Source organism: Haplochromis burtoni, unplaced genomic scaffold, assembly GCF_018398535.1.
Source record: "Haplochromis burtoni strain Fernald_Lab_line unplaced genomic scaffold, NCSU_Asbu1 Contig_55, whole genome shotgun sequence".
In the NCBI taxonomy this organism is placed as follows: domain Eukaryota; kingdom Metazoa; phylum Chordata; class Actinopteri; order Cichliformes; family Cichlidae; genus Haplochromis; species Haplochromis burtoni.
In genome coordinates, this window is record NW_024582416.1 from 1,618,926 (window position 1) to 1,640,904 (window position 21,979).

General features: G+C 43.9%; 1 protein-coding gene across 1 annotated transcript; it reads left to right on the forward strand.

Annotated features, from left to right (window-relative positions):
* Window positions 1-261: 261 nt before the first annotated feature.
* Window positions 262-19,630, forward strand: clic4 (chloride intracellular channel 4). Its single transcript, XM_005922308.2, has 6 exons — window positions 262-614; window positions 11,137-11,246; window positions 15,687-15,812; window positions 16,140-16,246; window positions 17,027-17,208; window positions 17,852-19,630. The coding sequence occupies exons 1-6, from the start codon at window positions 546-548 to the stop codon at window positions 18,014-18,016; spliced, it is 759 nt and encodes a 252-aa protein (XP_005922370.1). The 5' UTR covers window positions 262-545; the 3' UTR covers window positions 18,017-19,630.
* Window positions 19,631-21,979: the final 2,349 nt, after the last annotated feature.

The window sequence follows — 21,979 nt, forward strand, 5'->3', positions numbered from 1 at the left end:
GCCCTAATCCTCTTCCATAATAGATAGATAGATAGATAGATAGATAGATAGATAGATAGATAGATAGATAGATAGATAGATAGATAGATATAACTATTATTTCAACTGACTTACTGAATGTTAAAACCAAACAATGATACTACTTTTTTATGGTGCCTGTGCCACCCCTATGAAAGTCCTGGAAACGCCCCTGCGTTTTACTGGGATCCTTAGCGACCGGACTCCCTCCACCTCCAACCCTCCCCGCTGATGACGTCACGCTTTAACTATTCCCGTAGCTTCTTCACGCCGTCCTCGTCACCATCACCCACCCAGCAGATAGATCCTGTGACGGGTCAGCCGTACGTGTGTAGCCTGGAAACGTTTCTGTTGTCTGGAAGGCGCCGCTGCTCTGGTCCGCTTTGCTGTGCAGAACCTGGAGGGAAGAAAAAGGCGTCTTCGGGATTGAGTGCGCAAAAAAGGGGGGAGGCGGATAAACGCTAAGTCGGGCGTGGTAGCGGGGAAAACTCATCTTTGTGAGGAGAAACTTCAGAGCAGCAGCTACCATGTCGCTGTCGGTCCCGCAGAACGGAGTGAAGGCGGATAGTGAGCCCGTTATCGAGCTGTTTGTGAAGGTAAGACCGCAGGATAAGTTTTTCTCTCTCTCTCTCTCACTTGGCTGAACCCACATCTGCGCTTTGTGCTCTCACGCGCTTTATTTCTGCCTCGAAAGCGAGTAATGTTAGAGATTTGCACAAATAGTGTCTCCACGCAGGACGGCTGTATGGAGGCGTGTGTTTGAGAGGCTCGGAGCTACATGTTCATTTACATCCATAAACCTCTTTGCCATTGTGGCCATGTGGAGCCTGCAGTGTCACCAGCAGGGCGGATACGGCCATCTCCCACCTCTCCACCCCTCAGCGTGGGTGCAGATCAACCTGCCGTGCTGAAAACTGGGCGCTAATTCTGCAACAAAAGCCCGGCAGCTGTGCTTCACGAGAGTCCACCCGACAGTGGGATACATGCTGCAGCTGCATTTTCGTGTTTGGGGCACTAAGTGGTAGATGGTATGAGAACTGACCCTGGTTCAGCTTTAAATAAGAGTGCAGGGTGTTTGATGTTTGGTTCACCAAAGCAACAAAGAGCCTGAAGGACAAACTGCTTCACCAGTTTTCCAGCTTTGTTTCACACACAAAAGAAAGTGTGTGGCAGACAATGCTGTTGGTGCATTTTCATTAAAATTGTTTAAAGCGGGCAGTTGGGTAGCTTAATGGATGATCTCCTGCTCAGTGGAGACCCTGGTGGAGGTGGTGGCGGTGGATGCCTGTGTTTTTGTTTTTTTTTTTCTTTCTTTGAGCCTGATGCTTCCCAGAGCGGGAAAATGGCACCAGGAAGAATAGAGGGAGAAGCACACTGGGACTGAAGGGGGCTGGGGTAGTGGGAGGAGGCTGTGGGGTAGCGAATTAGGTGGTGGAGTTTATGGGTGTTGGTACGTTAGGGGGTCACTGACCAAAACGGCAGGCTCATAACAGTAACAGTGGATGATTGCGGCTTTGAAAACACTGATACATGCTACATATGAGAGCAGTTACCCTCGATAAGCCCAATTTATAAAGGGATCCCTATCTAGGAGAACCACCTCCATTACATCATATCAGTTGGATGCAGTACAAACCCCGCCTCCGTCCTGTTTGTGGTGCTTTTGTAGACTCTGAGTTTAAAGAGGAGGTCTCCTCAGCGTAAAACTACAGGAACAAACCGTCCAGTGCTGCTTCTACTACTGCATTTCACTGCCTACAGGAGAGGTTACATCATCCCGAGGCCTGGAAGGTTTGCACTTGTGGCCAGCTCTTCCCTCCCAACCCCTCCCTTTCTAGCCCGCACAGCCAGAAGTTTCTTCATTGTGTATCTTCTGGACACGTCTGCGTGGAAGTGTGCTAGCGTTTCCCTTCACTCCCTCTCACATGGCTCCGTGTTGCATGTACCAGAGTTTGACTTGTACACATCTATTATTCATGCAGCCGTTTTCACTGTGTTGCATTAAACACAGCCATGGGAGACAATGGCTGGCATGCAGGTTGCCATAGGCACATTGCTGTTAGCTGGGCCTCTGGGAACAGCTGATAACAAAGTGTGTGTGTGTGTGTGCTCTCCACACACAGCTGTCAGATCTGTTAGGCCTCTGCCACATATCAAAGCTGACTAATTATGCTTCCATAATATCAGCTGCCACAGTGTCCATGTCTATAGATTGAGAGGCGTCGACACTGTTTACTCATTAAAAGTAGCTGGCTCACCCAGTTCAGAGACTGTTCGATTATCTTGCAGCTTTTTACCACCAGTGTTTATAGCAACAGTTGTCAAACTGCTATGGGAACACTTGCAGTGGGCTCATCGAGGGTGGGGAGGTGAAGCTCGTATTGTCTCCGTTTATTGCTCTGTCACATTAGCACAATGTGATGACTTTGTAAGTGGGAGGATCGACCCTTGACCTCATCACAGCGCAGCAGGTTAGATATTGTTTTTGATCATGAGTAGCTGTTGGGCTGTGGAGGGTGACTTCCTAGCATCCACCCAACACATTAGAATACTAAATGAGATGTCGTAATTAAATGGGAGAATAAAGCTTGTATCTATCTTTTGTATTTGTATTTATTTGAAATTGTTCCTCTTAATCACGACATCATCCAGACTTGGGAGCACATTAGACTGCTTTGACCTAAGCGCAGAGCATTGCAGATCAGTGTTTTGTGGTAATGGTGCTGTCTCCTGTCGGTCCCCTTTCTATGGTCACGCCAACTGTTGGGCTTTTCTGTGAATAAAACTAACCTCTGCTTAAATGTGATTGGTCAGTTGGGCTCGGGCTACAAATGTAACCTGAAAGATTCACACTTGCAACCTCTAAATCCTCACATTTAACACAATCATTCTGCTCTTCAACGGTTCTCACATTATTTCCTCGCCAACTTCATCTCCTTCTCTGACGATCAGCTTTCCCTCCCTGATGGCGTTCAGCTCCAATCCTTCTGCTGGTTTTGGGGGCTATCACGGTAGAAGGCGACTCTCCTCTAACCTTATAACCTTATTCTGTTTATGGTTATTCCACATGTTTTTGGTACTGCCACCTGGTGACAGGATGCAGCAACAACATGTAAATGCAAAGCTGTGCATAAGATGGGAGCACAGCCATGCTGGTTCTTTACATTCTTCATTGTTGTTTTTGTGTTCATAACTTGCACTCAAATGATTCTGTATGTTTTATTCAATTTTCCTTACGAAGATTCTCTGAATTAATTCGGGACATGCATGCAAATGAGTCATTCTGCACCAGCATATGATCATGGGTGGATGACAGTGAGTGGAATATAGATGAGCCAAAGGAAACAAACAGCCTTTATCTCCACTCGCATTTGTGCGTCTGCTGGCTGAGACTGTGCCAGGGTCACACGACCGGTCGCAAAGCCTTATGCTGCTTCCAGCTCTCAGGCCAGCAGAGGTTGAAAACATGTTCAAGAAGTGCTTTTAGGTCTGGGTGGCAGACTGTTTACAATGCCATGGGAGCCGTGGAGATGAAGGCCTACAAAGCCCAGAGAGGAGCTCACAGCTATGCAGCGCTTCTGTGCGGTCAAGGAGGCTAAAACGTTGTTAGCTCGGTCTGTAAAAGAGAACAATGACAGCTCGGGTTTAACTTCATCTTAACGCGCTACACTCTGAGCTGTTTGCAGGCCTGGCCAAGATCGGCTCATCATGTTGTGCAATCAGTTGGAGCATGTGATGGTCAGATGCATGGCTTATATACTGCGGCTCGTAACAATGCACTGCTCACCCAAAAGCTGTAACCGTTAAAATGTCGGTAGTTTGAAAGGTTTAGTATCGCTACCCTTAGCAGCGAGGTTCCATTTATTGTTTGTTTCTTTTCAGCATAAAATAAACCGTTCCTTTGTCCCTTGGGTGGTATTCTAGGGAGCTAAGTGCTGTTTCTTTATAGGAAAATCAATAGAGCGCTTTATTTTTTGTGAGTAACGCTGCAGTCAGCATCTTGAGTTAGAGGACAGAGATTAATGGCTTGTTAGTGGTGTGGAGCTTGCTGAGCTTGTGCTGTGTGTCCTCGTTTCTGCACCATGGACTTGCTTTTGCAGCACCTGGCCTGTCACAACTTCTTCTTTGTAACTGTCTGGTTGACTGACTCTCTGGCCACTGGCCTAATCGATCTGGCAGTGTGTTATTACACCAATCTGAACTGGGGCTTTGGAACCACTCAGAAGTTAATTTATGTTCTTGCCAGTGGACTATAACATGTACTTAAGCAACACGGCCCTAGTTGTACCTAAATAAATGGCTCTTATGTAAATGATTTTCAAATTTAAAAGCTTGAGTCATCTCATTGAGGGGCGGAAGAGCTGGTCTCATTTCTGTGCTGTTCAGTCAGGAAGCCGATGGTTAATAAAGCATTTTTCAATGACCGGAAATGAGGTCAGTCCAGAGCAGCACGGAATGGATCCAATCACTGAGTCATGTGTTATACTATTATTAAGGCTGTACCTGCCGCAGCCTCTGGCTGTAGCTCCTCTATTACCTTTATTTTCAGAGGTTAAACTACATGCACTACATCAGTACTGATTGTAATCCCAATCATTTGATGAAGGTGCATGCTTATTGCTGACTTGATGCTTTGCTTGTGGCAAACATTTGTATATGTGGAAATGCAAAGTCAGGCTTGTCCATGAGTGTTTTGCATGTTAGATTTTTATGATGGTGTAAAACAAAAACTGTTGATCATGCACCAGACAGGCACTGAAATGCAGCTCGCCGGTGGGTCAGAGTCTATCCTGATGATGTGGCTGGTGTTTGTGTAGCCACGGTCTGGGCTTCTGCTGCCATATATGTATCTGGCATGTGTGGTAATGGCACACTAAGGATGTGTTGATGCCAAAGGGTGCTTCATAGCTGTCTAGACGGGGGCTTTTGTCCTGAAGAAATCACTACAGGGTTCGGGGTTGCTTTGATTACAACACTGTGCAGGCAGACTTCAAGTTTACTGTTAAAGGCTTTTTCAGGAACCAGTTTTGTGTCATTTCAAAGGAAAGTGTGAGGAGAAACGGGCAGGAACAACGCAAACATTTGGCTTTTGTGTTTGCGAGTAAGAGCGCGTCTCCCTTTATGGTCAGTGAAGTGTTTGCAGAGGTGGGGTCGGGGCCAACCTGAGTATGCAGCTTATTGTTTGTATTAGATACTTGGAAAAAAGCAGCAGAGCGAGGAGTCAGTCGGTTCATGCTCGTCTCCCACATTTACTGTCTGCTCTGCCTTCATTTTGGATCTGCATTACTCATCACTTCCACTCACCCTGGGCCTGGAGAAACCTGACCTGGCTGCTGCTTATCTCCTCTGGTTATTCAGTAAACTTACATCATTGCCACAGCAAGAGTAAGCCTCATTTAGACGTCAGCTTTCCACAACTTTCCACTGAATCTGACTGTGAACAGTAGGCCTGTGTCTCAGTGGAAGTCTTAAGTTTTCCCCTGAGTGATGTCAGCCTGAGTCACAGCCACAGAGAGGATGTTGCGATGTTTCCATGTCCCAGCCGAATCCGACTCCCCTGCGCGCTCGGGCACCCACCCTGTCTCAGGTTGGAGTGATTCAACCAGGAGGTCAAATCTGACCGGCTGATTTGGTCAGTCTGCCAGGAACCCTTTTAAGTACCTAAAAACTTACTTCGCATGTTGAACTATTGCTCATCTTCATTTCTTACTTTTTCTGATTTTCATCAAACGGCTGCTGAATTCAGATTGATTTATTTGGGCAGACTTGACAGGCTGCTTGGTATTAACATAAAAAATGCTGTTTGTTTGTTTTTTTTTGTTTTTTTTTTTTTTGTTATCCATAATCTACTTTATGTTTTTATATCTTCTTTATGATCAGCTCGGTCTATAAAATGTCTCAGAAGTCCAAACACTGGATAGTTTATGTGTGTAAAAGTTTTTTTTAAAACAGATTTTTATTTTATTCTTAAATAAGACTTGATAAAAATTAGATCCTTTCCAAATAAAATAAGAACATATTATTGTTTTTATTCCTTTTGGCGTCTTATTCATAGAAGTCAGCTTATGAATAAGGCGGTAACATATACAGAGTCAGTTCATGTACAACTAGGAAAGTTTCTGGAGAAAATGCCACAGCAGAACTTCTGTATTTTCAGTTATTTTACATTGTTAAATACTAAAATTGGCTGTGCTTCTTTAGCTGACCCTCACCCTGCCATGTGTGACAGTGTGTCTCATGAATTCCAGCCTGACTCTGTTTAGCTTAATCATTCAATGCCAGCGTAAGCTGACAAACAGCGGGCAGTTTTTGGGTCCAGCTTCTTTTAATCCTACCTTGGCCTATATGTGTGTGAGTGTGTGTCCAGCAAACAGGGAGAGGCGCTGCCATGATGCTAGCAGGGCTGCCCACCCTCAAACGGACATTCCTGCAGTGTGTCGAAGCAGCCGAGCTCCAGAGCTCGCTACTTCGTCAGTTCCTTATTCGGTCAAGTGTGGCTTGAACTCGCTGAGCAGCCCAACCTATTTAGAATGTGAAGTGCGGGGAGGGGAAGGCGAGGGCCGCCACGTTACTAAAATTAGGCGGTGAGCAGAGATTGGGAGGACTGGGCCCAGCATGAACAGGATCATTGTCCTCAGCTGCTCACTGTAGAAGCTGTGATATCACACCGCTGCTCTAGAAAAGGAATGTCTGTCTTAGATAATGATGAGAGCCTTTCTGTGAGTGAGAGAAAGGTGTTGTTGCACATTGAGCAACTCTTTTATGTGCCAGGTTGTAAAATGTTATTGGACTGCAGTGGATAAAAGGATACCTTGCGTCCCAGTTAAAAGTACAGCCATCTTTAAGAGCTCAGATGGCAATGAAACGTTCAGGAATCCTTGTCATCACTGCTGAGATCTGTTGGGCGACATTACCAGGTTCCTGACTGGCTTAGTGATTTAAATATGACACACAACAGGCGATGGATGGATGAAGTTGAACGTTGTCTCTACGGATACTGCGTGTGACTTTAGATGATTTGAAACCATTAATCAGATTCTTAAGTAAAGAAAATGCATTTTAAACGTTTGAGTGGATTTTTGTGGATAAAACTGCACACAAGCTCGACTTCATGTTATAGTTTCAGGTGTGCAGGTCTGCTAGAGTGAGAGGCTTCGTGGAGATCTTTAAATGCCTTCTAACTTTTAATTTTATTTATTTGTGATCATGAGGGTATGGAGATTGTTGGGATTAAAAACCATATTTACAAGAGGAGGATATTACACTGCACAGCACCAGCTATGCACTTCATGTAGATTTCAAAGAGGTCTCAACTGAGTGTTATCCCCACTTTAAGGTGGATGAAAGCGTCACAACCCAGCGTGGTTCTGCAGTGCTTTGATGTTGGAAATGAAGGCTGTTGAAAAGTAATTTCCACCTTACTTGATTCGATCTCCTGGGGTGCAGCCCAGGCTAGTGAGGGGTGGCTGTGTAGCATCTGAGAGCCAACCGTGAGCTGGCGTTGTACAATAATACATAAAGAAACATGACACTTTGCTAATATCCCCGCTGATGCCTGGCAAGGGAAGTAATGTTGAACCATCCAATAGGAAAAAACGTCGATGAGGAAGTGATGAGCGGTGTGACCTCGGCGCGTTCAAGACGAGTTGGCTGCTTGTCATGGCCCTTCCAGTGTCCCCAAGGAAGTCCTGGCCTACTCCTGCTGGTAATTGGCTGACATGAGAAGGTCATCAGCTGATGCAGCTCACCTGGGCTTTCCAGGCTATAAAAGATGACTTGCTCTCTTTGATTTAACGGAAACTAGTGTGCACTCCCTCCATGTCACACACTTGGAGCCAGTTTGTGCCGGTTGTCCTGGGTACCGCTGCCTGCATTCCTCTGTGTGTTCTAAATATCGGTTTGGTCAACTTGCTGTGTCTTGGAATTCTTTTGCTAGCAAGGAAAACTTGAGCTTGTGGGAGTGGCTGGAAGAAAGGACCACTTTGTGTGTTGTCGTCTTCTGTTACTTTGACTTGTGTTTTGGCTTAGTTGTTACATCACTGGCTCCACGACGAAAGGGGAAGTGATAAGAGGTATGATCTCACTGGCTGGAGAAGGCTGCGTGTGTTTGCCCACCCAGACCCACCCTCAATGTACTCATCGATGCGTCACACTGTCCTGACTCCTAGATAACATCCAAGATTAAACATGACTCACACCCTTCATCAAGCAGCTGTGTGCGCTGGGATTAAATAAACAAGCATCTGCTGACTTACCATCCACTGAGCCTAAAATAAAGCTGAGAGCCTGTTGGCAGCAGTCAGCTGTTGCTGCTGTGGGCCAAACGTTATTGCAGCCGATTTGTGTGAATCCGTGTACTTCTTGTAAAATGTGCTTCTTTCCAAACTCGTGGGCTTTGCCTTCTAAAGATTTTCTCCCCTAACTCCAGAGTTTTATTGCCTTTTTTTGCCTGCTAGCTGATGACGTACCTGGCGATCTACAAACAGAAAGTGCTTTGTGTTGAAGCCCTTTCCTGAATGTCACACCTTAATATAGGCTTTCTGGAAAGGGTCAGTTGGGCCCATCGGCTCCATATTAGAAGAAAAACACGAAATCTAAGGTTTTCTGATCCTTCTGGATTTATTTCGGCTATTTTAAAAGCAGAAGTGCTTAACATGTCAATCAAAAGCCGTTCTTACAGTTCATTTAGTGCCTAGCAGCTGCTCCCGAGGAGCACGTCGGAAATGCAGCTCCGCCAGCATCACTGCTTAAACTAAACAAAGCGCCATCTTCGGCGGGAGGAACAGGACATTTCTGGAATAGTTTCTCCCTCCTCTCCGAATGCCCAACCCCCCTCTGACTCCACAGAGGGGCCCAGGATAAGGGGTAAGGGATAAAGAGGGAAGAGAAGGAGGAGGAAGAAACAAGAGGGCCAAAAAGCACACTGAAGCTTACTATCTTTCCTCTTCGTCACGCTTTAAGCATCCGTTACCACTTGTTCTCCCTCCTGTTGGTTAGCACCACATGATCCCCAGTTTCCTTCTGGTTTCCTGTAATCTCTCTCTCTGTGTCTGCAGCCTGCTCTGCTGCAGAGTCCAGAGAGTAGGAGTCTGAATGCCCAGAACCTGAAATCGCACTGAGACAGGAAGAAAAAATGAAATGTCTTTCTCAGCTGCTGAGGCCTCCTGTCTCACCACTCGACCTGCAGAACTCTGATGAACTCTCCTTGAAAGCGGTTCACTGAGTGGACGCGCAGTAACATCTTTACAAATGACATTCAACAGTGTATTTGCATTTTATCACCACCAAAAGAGAGCCGGCTGCAGACCGCTCACCTGTGCATTGTAATCCTTTTCACAATGCATGCATTGCTTTCCATGTCATACGTTCTGGCCATTGCCATGGGAACAGTTGCTGTGCTGCGTTACCACCCTTGATGCAGACCTGAATGCTTCTCTGTAGGTGTAGCGCTGCGGGGAAAATGGAGTAATCATCCCATTGATGTCTTTCTGATCCCCTTAGGTTCAGCTAATGCTAGTCCAGCACCTCAGGGCTAAAGCCTTATTTTGGAATTGAATCGTGTAATGTGAAAAGGGGACTTTCATTTGCTAAACAATGGCAGTGATCTAATCCAAGCTTTTCAGAAATTGAATTCAGAGAGGGAGAGGACAGTGGCAGTACAATGGGAGCCAGCAGGCAGATCAAACAGGGCCGTCTCACTGGGCGTCACACAGAGGACAACAGCAGCCAGCCTGTCCGCAGCAGCAAGGAGCTGCTGCACTGACTGAACCCTGCACAACAAAGTGCCCTATTGAGGACCTGCAGATCTGACATTAACAAATATATATTTGTAAAGTTAAAAATCATTTGAATCTTATGTTTATTCAGCACCCTTTTTGCAAATCGGTGGTACTTGTGTGATTTGTATATCTTTTGCATTACTTGGTATAGCAGACGCCTCTGTGCAGGTGGAAAAAGGCTGAAAAGGACGAAAGAAGCAAAGCTGAAGGGAATGAGCAGCGAGTGACGTCACACGAGGCAGACAACAAAAAAATAAATGACATTCAGCTTATTCAGAGGCTCTGCTACAGTCATCCACTGAATGAATGAGTGAATTCCAGAGTGCCAGGGTTTCAATGACCTCCATGTATGTCCTTGTTAATAGAATAGCTTGGCAGGGTTGGTCACCACAGAGCGCACGAGCTGGATGATGGAGGTTGTTGTGTGTCTGCTTTTGTGAATATTGAAGAGGAAGTACAAAGAAAATGCCATTTTTCTCAATGCATGTTTTTAAAAATGACAATTAAGAAAAGAAAGGAAGCAGGATTTCTTTATGACACCGCGTAAAACTCTTAATCAGATGAAACGCTTACTCTGCCTTCTGATGTGGAGTCCAGATGATATTTGTGCCCATGTGGTGTAAAACTAATAAAACAGCCTGCTGTGTGTGTTTGTGCGCAGATTAATTTGCTGCATCATTCCCTAGTTTTACAGTACTTAAGCTGAGCTGCTATTGATTTGTTTGTTTGAAACAGATTACATTTAATATCCAAATAGCGTCTTTACCGCGCTCCTTCCCATTGCTAAACGATGAGTGTGCGTCATTCATTTGGAGCGCACACCACTTCCATTGATCTCGTTCCCCCCACAACTTGGCCTTGTTTTTGTGCAGTCTGGCTAAGAAGGAAGCACAAGGCTATCTGAGCCTTAATCACTCTACAAGTTTCCTGTTGCTCTTAGGCTGTGGTTCTCCAAATGGAAGGGGGAAGTGTGCAGACGCCTTCAAAGGCATGTGAGTCTGTTCGTCAGTCTTTCCCTCCTGCTCGAGTCTGAAAGAGTCATTGTGTGAAACGGGCCCCCGTGGGTGAGCGCAGCAAAGCGCCCAGGTAGTGCAGTACAGCTGAAAAGGTTATCAGGACCTGTTTGTGTTTTGGACTAAACAGTAAGCAAAGTGCTGTCGGCCATGGGAACCAGTCATAGGTGCTTTTAGATCTTTGTCTGCTAGATTGGGTTGTATGCCAGTGGTAATTAAATGTGAGATGCTTCCACCCATCTTTTGTGTACTCAGTTCTCAGGACTGGTACCTGGAATATGTTTCTGGTGGTTAATCCTGCTCCTCTGTCTGTGTGTTTGTTGAAGGCAGGAAGTGATGGCGAGAGCATTGGGAACTGCCCCTTCTCCCAGAGACTCTTCATGATTCTGTGGCTGAAAGGAGTCGTCTTCAACGTCACTACTGTGGATCTAAAGAGGTGAGCGCTGTTCTCTTTCCTCTATAATCATCTGTTCCATCACTTTTCCTTCTTTGTTAGCCTACTGGAGCGTTCCTGGGCGTTTCCCAGTGTACTGCTTTGATCCAGCCCCACCTCTGACACACTCGCTGCTTCCCCACTGCTTATTTGGTTTTCCCATGACCCCTTCCCAGGCTAGGGAAAATTGGGGGAAACTAAACATTCAGACTCTGGAGAGGTTATTTTAAGATTCTTGACTCTGCTCACTTCCTGCCTAGAATTTGTTGGGCAACTGTCTTTTTTTTTTTTTTAAAACCACTGGGATCAGTGATCCTCTGCAATTTTGTTTTTCCTTGCCAGCTGCAAGCCAACACACTTTCACATGTGGATTCCAGTACAAGGAGCTCCAAACAGACTACGTTTCCGTCTGTATGATTCATCTAAATACTCCCTAAATGTTTATCCACTTGTTAGGCCTGATTATTTTGAGCTGTATCCACCAGTCAGATGGACGCCTGGTTTCTGCAGTCTCTCTTTATGTGTCTTTAGATTTTTAAGATTACCGACACTGGTTTCCACAGTGTCGTTTATTCTTTGCAGCAACAGCAGAGATGCATTTGATAAAAGTGTTTCCTTTGTTTTGTTTTTTTTGTTTTTTTTTAACACCGCTCACAGGAGGAAAGTGAGAGCCATTTGACTAGTGGCTTAATTTTCACACATGCCTTGACGTTCAGGATGAGTGCATGGGTTTGGGTATTTTGCATATATTTTCCTCCCGGGTAGAAAGTCTCTGTGTGAGGCAGCGAATAACCTCCACCGCTTTTGCTGTAGCTGGCCAAAGGCCATATTTGCTGCAGAAGCAAAAAACAAAATATTATTGTTTCTTTTTGTTTCTGTTGGGTAGGTAGCAGCCAGTTAATCAAATGCATTTGAGTAACTGATCATCAGGAAGTGTGAGCACTGCTATAAAAGCTGAATTCTGTCAGTTTGCTGTCAAGAAGGAACAACATCAGTAATTTCAGAGAAGCAACTGCTGCTGCTCATCAGTCTGTGAAAGAATGTGCCCATCATTCTGCAGTGAGAGAGATTATTCACAAGTCGCAAACATTCAACACAGCTGTGAATCCTCACAGCAGTGGGTGTCCCAGCATACTGACCCCGTCAGACCGTGCAGTGCTGAGTGGAAAAGTGCAAGAACTGCAGGGAAACTGCAAAAAAAAAATCCCACGAGCTGCAGCTTGGACTTCCTGACTTGGTGTCAGTCTGCATGTGTTAAAAGTTAGGAAAAAGTGCAAAGTGTGGCCTCTTTGGAAGGGTTGTTGGGAGTAGGGCAGGGCAATTTGGCCAAAAATATTTATCACGATATATATTTGAAAATTTGCAATCATGATTTAGCTGAAGCAAAACAAAATACTTTACAACTTTGGTGGGTTTTTTTGCACTAACATTGTATTTTCACTTAAACAAGCAGCTGTTTTTCATGTGCATTAAAGTTATATACAAATGTAACGGTGCAAATTCCTCGCTGACAGTTTAACCAAAAGGCTTTTCCAGTGGAAACTGGCCGACATATCCTAGAATAACCATGTTTAATATCCACAACACTTAAAAAGAGGTTATATACACACACAATACAGTAATATTATGTTGAAGCACAGTACGTATCACTCCGCCAGGCTCCTGCCTACGGTAGCCGTAATGCTCCGACAATCCATCAAGCGGTGCGGCTTCGTAGCTTAGCAAAGTCGTACTAAAACATTTTTGAGCGCCGTGTACATAAAAACGGTTCGGTAATAACGTCGGCCCGCTAGCACGCTCTACCAAAAATAGTGCTTTGTTGTGTATCTTACGGACGAAAGCTAAACCAGTTCCACACCACTGAAGTTGCAGCATTTTTACAAACCAATTCTGGTTCTTCTATTTCATTTAACGATCCGCTTTCGCTCTTCTCATTCTCCGTCGCCGCCATGCTTTTTCCGCCGTGTGCGTATGAAAACGAAGGCGTGCATGTTTTACCCATATTCTATCGCGATATTTCATTTTCTTATCGTTGCCTACATTTAGAGCTGGGCGATAGAACGATAACGATATGTATCGCGATATAACTTTTACTCGATAGAGAAATTAAGCTATCGCGATAGACCTCGCCGCTCTTGTCAAAAAAAAAAAAACACAACAAATAGTGCCAAGCCGACAACGCGAGTCCGTCGTCTTGTTCTACAGCCAAGGCAAGCCACGTTTGTGGCACAGCGGGTAATGGAGCAGTAAGGAGGATGAGTGTGCCGACTAGAAAAATCAACCGAGCGTGACCGAAGAGAAAACAGATGATGGTTCCAATGCCGGAGAGATTGTCGAACGGAAGAGCCATAGAAGTTCCGTAGTGTGAAGGTATTTCGGCTATTTCAAGTCTGACAAAAAACAGAGTAGCGTGCACTGTAAATTGTGCCGAAAGCAAGTCTGGAAATACAATAAACTGGTGCATGCGTCACACTGTGCGCCACGTTATTGTTTCGGTGAAATGAATTTCTACAATACTGTTACTGTTAATTCTACTCTCTGCAGTGTTTAAATGCTTACATATACACACAGTTACTGTCCGTCCACACATACGACTCGGTTCTGCTTCTATGCCGCAGCTTTGTTTACTTTTTCCCACCGAGGCTTCTAGACTTCTGATTGGCCAACATTTCTGCACGGTTAGGAATCTAGCGCCACCTGCTGCTTTGGCATGTTCATAGCAGCGTTTTCCTTCATTTCTGCCTTTATGTGTGGACGGGATTATTTTTTAAAACGAAAACGGAAAATCTCCGTTTTCAAAAATACCCGTGTACGTGTGGACGTAGCCTCAGTCTCTGACTGGAAGCGCTAATTCGTCATTCGGCTTTTGTCAGACTAAAGTAACTGTTAAAACTGTTTGAAAAGCTCAGCTATACAACAAGGAGAGATTGAGAATTTCCTTTTAGTTCTCAGTTTATTTGATATTGACAAAAGTTAGTCAGTTTTGTCTGTTCTTCTGTAAAACAAACTAAGATTTATTTTTAGAATTAATATTTTGTTTCTAAGTGGAATTGACAATTTAGTCTGTTTCGTTTGTTCTATTTTGAAACTTAAACGCTTTAGCGGCTGCCTTTTGTGTAGTTTGCAATATTTGCCTTTATTTATCTGAAAAAGTCTCATGTTCCTTAAGTACATCTACCCTGTTGAACTTATTATGGGAAATAAATATTTAAATAAAAACAAGCTGCTGATTATTTCACATTTTACTTGTGAGCAACGGCACATTTAAATCTTACAAATATAGTTATTTGGCTTATATCATGAAACATATCGTTATCGCCTGAAATGAAAAAAACATATCGTGATATGAAAAAATCTCATATCGCCCAGCTCTACTTACATTATACCGATATTACCGTGAACAGTATGATATGACCAGCCCTAGTTGGGAGAAAGCCTCCTCTCTCGGTTTGGGTTTGCGAAGCTGCATCTGAACAAAGCAGAAGACTGATTCTGTAAGTTACTGAATGGTGGGGTGTACTTGGTCTCACACACTTTCTGCGGTTCGTCTGGTTTTTGTTGAATAGGTAACAACACAGCATGACGTGCCATGTGTGGGTTTTTTTTTTTTTGTTGTTTTTTCTCATTTTAAAACCTGCAAAGAACCTGATTATTTTATTTATTTATTTTAACTGAAAGTGGGACTAGTTTCATGGCTGTACTACAGATTCTGGTGTAATTTTGGGTCAACAGTAAAATGGCAACCAAGTCAAATATGGTGTTTTATTTCTTCTTGTCGTCTTTCAAGGCTCTCCTGTTTTTCTGTGATTCGAGGCAGTTTCTTCCTCGCTTCTTGGTGATAATCGGTGGGCATGTCACTTCCCCCTGACATGCCAAAGAGTTGAAGTAATTTCCCCTTTTTTCTGCCCTTAAATGGTTTGTCCCAAAGCTCGCCATCATTATGGGCATGGACTCAAAAAACCTGCACTGTTGGATGACTGATGTTGATGGTATTATTAATATCAGTCACTGTTTAGACTGTCCCCACAAACCCATCAGCGGCTGAGTCACTGCTGTTTTGTTGTTTTTATACTGAAGACTCATTCAGCACATGCTCATTGCTGTTTGTGTGTCAGCCTCATCTGCCTGCCAGAGACATCTGGCACCAAATGTGCTGGTTTGAAGGCCACAGAGAAAAAAGGGGACACAAACAGACTCGCAGCACAGCGGCTCCAGCTGGAGGAGGAGGGGGGGTTGTAGAGGTCTGAAAAAACACGCAGCAGAAACGCAGCCCTTTAAATATTTGAACTTAAAGTAATTACACAGTATATTATACACACAGTATTAAGTTAAATCTCTGGTTCCTTTTGTGGGGATAAAAGCAGATTTTACATGTTAGAAACGAGCTCCTGGATTGGTTCTGCCTTCATCTGCCCACTGACATTTCTCCACTCCGTGTCCCAGGAAGCCCGCAGACCTCCAGAACCTGGCCCCCGGCACGCACCCGCCCTTCATCACCTTCAACGGCGAGGTCAAAACTGACGTCAACAAGATCGAGGAGTTTCTCGAGGATGTTCTCTCCCCGCCCAAGTGAGTGCTTTCTGTTTCAAACTCCTGCGATGACTGCTTGCCACACCTAGACACCAAACACCCCCCACTTATGATTAACTGCACCGTGAGCAGTTAATTACAGAGCCTTTTGTTGATCGTAAATGACGATTAAATAAAGTTTTGCAGTATTTATTTTATTGTCAACACATTTTATGAGCCTTCCACTTATAGTGTTGGTGTCTGTCAGTAGTAAATGGGGCTTTTATTGAGCTGTTCTTTGCTCATTTTTATTTTCTAATGATGTCTGCACAGAGAAAACGTAAAATAACTGCAGCATACGTGGCTTCATATGTGTTTATTTTGCAGGTACATCAAGCTTGGTGCAAGACATCCAGAGTCAAACACCGCTGGCATGGACATCTTTGCCAAGTTTTCTGCATACATCAAGAACTCCAAACCAGATGGGAACGAGGGTAAGTCTTTACACGCATGCACGCGGGAAGGTGCAGGACTTCAGTGTGTAGTGTGCTTTACTGGTTGCTAGGTGACACTGGTAGCCCTGCCTGGATTGGTGGATTAAAGTCTGACTCGGGAACACACGGCGCTTTTGTTCTGCTGCCTCCTCCTGTCCTTTCGCTCCCAGTCTCACCTGGAACTTTCTAGAAAAGTGCACAGCCATGATCCAGAGAGCGAACTGGTGCTCATAACCTCACCCTCGTTCCAGATTTATGTAGCCCACAGTCTGTAAACGATTATCAGAAATTTAATATATTATTGGAATAATGTGAAGAAAAAGTAGTCCTTTGTCTTTGAAATCCCGTTGTGTCCTTCTTTGGGGGGAAATGTGGGAGTATGATGTTTTGGAATGTAAAAAAACAGACTTATCATATCATGTTTTAGTTGGCTGATCTCCACTCTGAGAAAATATCAAACCACAGTGAGCTGGATGTGAAAGCCAAGGCTATGTCAACAGAGTTAGAGAGTGAATGTCATGGTTCAGTGATAAGTTACGGGTTAGATCTACTGTCAAACCACTACACCTAGTATGTGTTCATGACATACTTTCTATTTGTGGAATGAATTGTTTAGTATCTGTAGATGGGTGGAATATGAGGACAAACTATCACCTGTGCATTCCTTTTCAGATGGCATTTGAAGCGCTCTCATATTTATAAAGTGCTCTCTGTGTGCGTCTCTTGATGAAATGCTGCCACCGTGTGGTTGCTCTGCAGTAATCGTCTCCTTCTTTGCAGCTCTAGAGCGCGGGCTGCTAAAGACCCTGCAGAAGCTGGACGAGTATCTTCGCTCGCCGCTGCCCGATGAGATCGATCACAACAGCATAGAAGACGTCAAAGTTTCTAACCGCAAGTTCTTGGATGGGGACGAAATGACCCTGGCTGACTGTAACCTGCTGCCCAAACTGCATATAGTTAAGGTGAGTCGTGAAACACACCTGCAGGCGTTGTCATTTAACCACCAAATCAGTTTTGTTTTTTGTTTTTTTTTTAAGAAGAGAGCATACAAGCTGTACTTGAGGAAACGCTCGCCTCATGCTGCACCTGCAAGGGAGGGACTGGCTTCAATTACTGGAATAAATGAAAATGGTTCTCGTGTAATTCTCAGGCTAATAATCTGAATAAAGGAGAACACCTGCCTGCATGCTCGGGCTGGTCAGATAGAAACGGCTCGTTGTTCGGAGCTGAAGCTTTTCAGTCACCAGCAATGAGGCTGCTGTTCATGCTTCTGGAAATAAACTTAAAGGTCCTAATTTATCTCTACAGGGCAGTTAATTTTCTTAGTTTGTGATCATTTTAGAAATTAATTTTCAAGAAAATACTAAGAGCATTTTCCCACAGGTTATATATTAAAATGCTTTAGCAAATATTGGCGCATCATCAGAAGTTGTGCCGTTGCCACTCTATACTTTTTACTTTTCACTGCTCTGCTTCAAAAATTACCCAGCTACCCCGGCTCCCTTGGTAAATCTTAACAGTTAACCTTTAACGTGTCATATATTGTGGCGTTTTTGGAACTTGTGCATCAACAGTGTGATTGAACGACTCGCGTCATTCTTTCAGGTGGTGACTAAGAAGTACAGAGGCTTTGAAATCCCCAAAGAGATGACGGGCATCTGGAAGTACCTGAACAACGCCTACACGCGCGAAGAGTTCACCAACACCTGCCCCAGCGACAACGAGATCGAGATCGCCTACGCAGACGTAGCCAAGAGGCTGGTCAAATGAGCTCCTCCGTCGCGACCGCCTCCTTCCATCCCCTCACCACCTCTCTATACTCCCCTGCACCTCCCCATCCTCGGCACCGGGACTGATGTGCTCATTCACCATAAAGGAAAAAACAATAACTTTGGACTTCTTTTCCTTCTCTCCTCATCTAGAGTGAACTCCATGCATGAACCCTTGGTCATTCATTTCTTTTTTTTCTTCCGGTCATTATGAAGGTCTGTTTAGTTGAATCACCCTTGCTCATGTTTGTCCCCTTTAATTGCTTTTTGTTTTTCATTTGCCAATGAATGTTGTGAGGCGACGGAGAAGCAGCCAGGCGTGCACGTCAGTGCTTGTCGATGCTGGGAGTCGAGCGCGCTCCCTGATAAGTGACCTTCAAGCTGACCTTTCCTCCGTATGCAGGGGGAAAGGCCACACGCTGGTATTTCACTGTCGTCTGTTTCTTGGATTTCTGAAGACTAAGAAGCTTTTTTTTTTTTTTTTTCTTTCCCCTCATCTTTGTTTATGTAAACAGTGTTGACGCTTCAGTGTTTTTTGGCTCAAGTATTTGACAGGTTAAAATAGAAGCTAATCCAAACCTAAGTGGTCGACATATCAACTGAGAGATGCTTTATTTTAATGTTGAGCTGTTTAAAATAAATGAGAATATTTGTAACTGCAGGTAAATCTACCTGGCAACCATGCTCTGATTTCCTCACTGCCCTAAGTGGGCACAAGTCTTGTAGCTCGGTAGAACTGTAGGAAATTTCCCGTACTGCTTGCAGAAGTAACAGCAGGAAAAATGCAGCCTGAGGTCTAAGAAATATTCACCTGTATGTAGCTTATTATTGCCTTTGAAAGCGGCTGTTTTAATCAGTAGAGTTTCTTCTCATATCGAACACATCGTGCTTACTGTAGCCATAGTTTGGATTATATGTTATGAACCAAAAATGGGGGGGCACATTATTCTGGTCTCACTGTGGATGACAAATGAAGAAACCACACACGCTCACCGTCTCCTGCTTCATAACACACAGGTTGAAGGACACTAATGTTGGGTTGAGCACCGCGAAAAGCAACTCTAAAGATATTTATGACTAAAAAAGAAGAATAGAGGAGAGTAGCAATGAAGGAACAGCTGTGCAGATTTCTGTCATCAGTCCGTATGTAGATCGATCTCCGAGGTAGCGAATGTAGTAGCTCCAAAAAGTGCTTTAGTGTGGATAAAGCAAAACCTGTTTTTGTTTTCTCCCATTTGCCATGTTTTTTTTTTTTTTTGTTCCTTTCGTGAATTTGTTATAAAACAAATCTGATGGAAAGGGAATTGTAAATATTTGTTTTCATTGCTCAGATTGTAAATTTAAAGCATTTCATCTGAACCTTTGAGGAAACGTGGGCCTTTTTCTTGCCTGCTTGGATTTGAACACTAGAGAAAGCATCTCCTCTTTGCCTTACTCGTTTCTCTCTGCAGATGTTTCGCAGGAAGGATTTTTGTTTTACGATATCATTTCATGACAACGCGAGTGTGGCGTTGTACCAAGAAAATATCCAAGCTATGTCATTGTTTTTGGGTTTGTTTTTTTCTTTTTTTCTTTTTAACAATATTGACTGAATTAAATAAACTTCTTATTGGCACTCGGGGCTTGTGTGTTTGTTTAAACCATCAGTGTTTCAGTTACATTTCACAGCCCAAAGCAACATCTGATACCAAATGAAACTAGCTAAATTCACTTAAACGTTATATTGTAAGATAAAGACAGTCTGAATCCATCAGTGTGAAGATCTGCTATGGTGATAAAAGTGGAGAGGGAGAGCCCTCTTCTAACAGGAAGATGAATTTGAAAAGCATAGTTAAAGCCCTAACATCACTCTAGACCTGCTGGAATGAAAAACAGGACAAGATGTGTGTGAAAAACCTGACAGGGACTAGAAAGAGAGAGCAGATTTCTCCTGTTTTGGCTTCCCTTCATTGGCTCCCTGTTAAATCAGAATTCAAAATCCTGCTCCTCACATACAAGGTCTTAAATAATCAGGCCCCATCTTATCTTAATGACCTTGTAGTACCATATCACCCTATTAGAGCACTTCGCTCTCACACTGCAGGCCTACTTGTTGTTCCTAGAGTATTTAAAAGTAGAATGGGAGGCAGAGCCTTCAGTTTTCAGGCCCCTCTTCTGTGGAACCAGCTTCCAGTTTGGATTCAGGAGACAGACACTATCTCTACTTTCAAGATTAGGCTTCAAACTTTCCTTTTTGCTAAAGCATATCCTCCTTTAGTTATGCTGTAATAGGTGCAGGCTGCTGGGGGATTCCCATGATGCATTTAGTATTTCTTCTTCACTCACTGTGTGTTAATTGACCCTGTGCATGAGAAAATGCTAACTTCCTGGTTTGAGACCGGATGTGGGGTTGTACATTTCCGGTAGCTTTACTTTGCGGTCAATCGCTACTGCGAAGATATCCTCCAAAATCATGTCCAAAACTGAAAACGGAAAGATCGCGTTAAGTTACAAAGAGCAGAAGGTGGGAACACTCACCACTGCTGTGTCATAAAAAATCTAATGATCAATTTTGACGTTTAAAGAGTTTAGATCGATCAGTTGTTTACATCACTCAACACAAGCAGAACTGCATCACTGCAGCAGAAGACACATCGTCCACATTCAGAAGCACATCTCTGTTAGTGACTGGTCTCATGATCTAAACAGGCAAATGTTCAGCATTCAAACTACAGGTGAAGAATAGTCAAACCAGATGTTTCCCGTTATGTCGATATCAGCTAGTCAAGTACACACCTACACAGCATGTTAACAAACCGTGAAAAAAGCCACACAAAAAATGAATGATTGCTGGTAAGGGTTTCTATACATTAGTATTTACGAAGGGTATGTTGTGACTTACCTTCAAAATTACAGCGGTCCCTCGCTATAACGCGGTTCACCTTTCACCTCGCTGTTTCGCAGATTTTTTAGTGCAAGTTTGCATGCTTTTTTTTACATCACATTGTGTCCTGCGTCCTGATCGCTGCAGACGATCTCCTCCGTGACGTCTCTCCTGTACAGTACAGAATCGCTGCAGTGTGACTCTGAAGTGCAGTACTGTATGTCCACGATGTCCACCAAACGTTTTGCACCGTCAAAAAATAAAATTGGCTACTTGATTTCACCTATCGCTGGTTATTTTTAGAACATAACACCCGCGATAAACGAGGGACAGCTGAGAAATATAACATTTGAATCCCTTTTCTCTTTTGCCTCTGAGGCGCGGGGAAAAATATCGACAAGTCGATGAACATCATTTACAGATATATTGGGTAAATGCCCAAGACATCTATAGAAATGTAAATCGCCGCTTGATTCATTCATTTGCTTAACTTGTTTTGGACCATAAACCAGGCGCGAATAGGACACCGGAAACAAAGCTCCCCACAGGAGTTTCCGCACCGGAAGTAGCATATGCTAACGTGCACATAGTCAATAGACCTCTCTGCATTGAATCATATCTGTTATTAACCTCTGTCTCTCTTCCACAGCATGTCTTTATCCTGTCTTCCTTCTCTCACCCCAACCAATCACAGCAGATGGCCCCGCCCCTCCCTGAGCCTGGTTCTGCCGGAGGTTTCTTCCTGTTAAAAGGGAGTTTTTCCTTCCCACTGTCACCAAAGTGCTTGCTCATAGGGGGTCATATGATTGTTGGGTTTTTCTCTGTATGTATCATTGTATGGTCTACCTAACAATATAAAGCGCCTTAAGGCGACTGTTGTTGTGATTTGGCGCTATAAAATAAAATAAAATGTGTTTAACAAAAGATGAAAAACCTATGCAGGTCTACTGTTCCTTAAGGCAATTAAAAACAAGCTCCAAACAAATGAAATACAGATGGAAATATGTTGTAAAGCTGTAAAGCGGTCAATGAGTTCTTATACTCAGTGTCAAACTGATGAGAGCGGCTGTGTTGGAAACAGTGCCATTAAGAAAAAGGAGG

Excerpts from the sequence above, each read along its gene's own strand:
- clic4 (XM_005922308.2), top strand. The coding sequence starts at position 546 with ATGTCGCTGTCGGTCCCGCAGAACGGAGTGAAGGCGGATAGTGAGCCC. Across the intron at positions 11,247-15,686 it reads ACTACTGTGGATCTAAAGAG|GAAGCCCGCAGACCTCCAGA; the intron begins GTGAGCGCTGTT and ends TCCGTGTCCCAG. Across the intron at positions 17,209-17,851 it reads CCAAACTGCATATAGTTAAG|GTGGTGACTAAGAAGTACAG; the intron begins GTGAGTCGTGAA and ends TCATTCTTTCAG.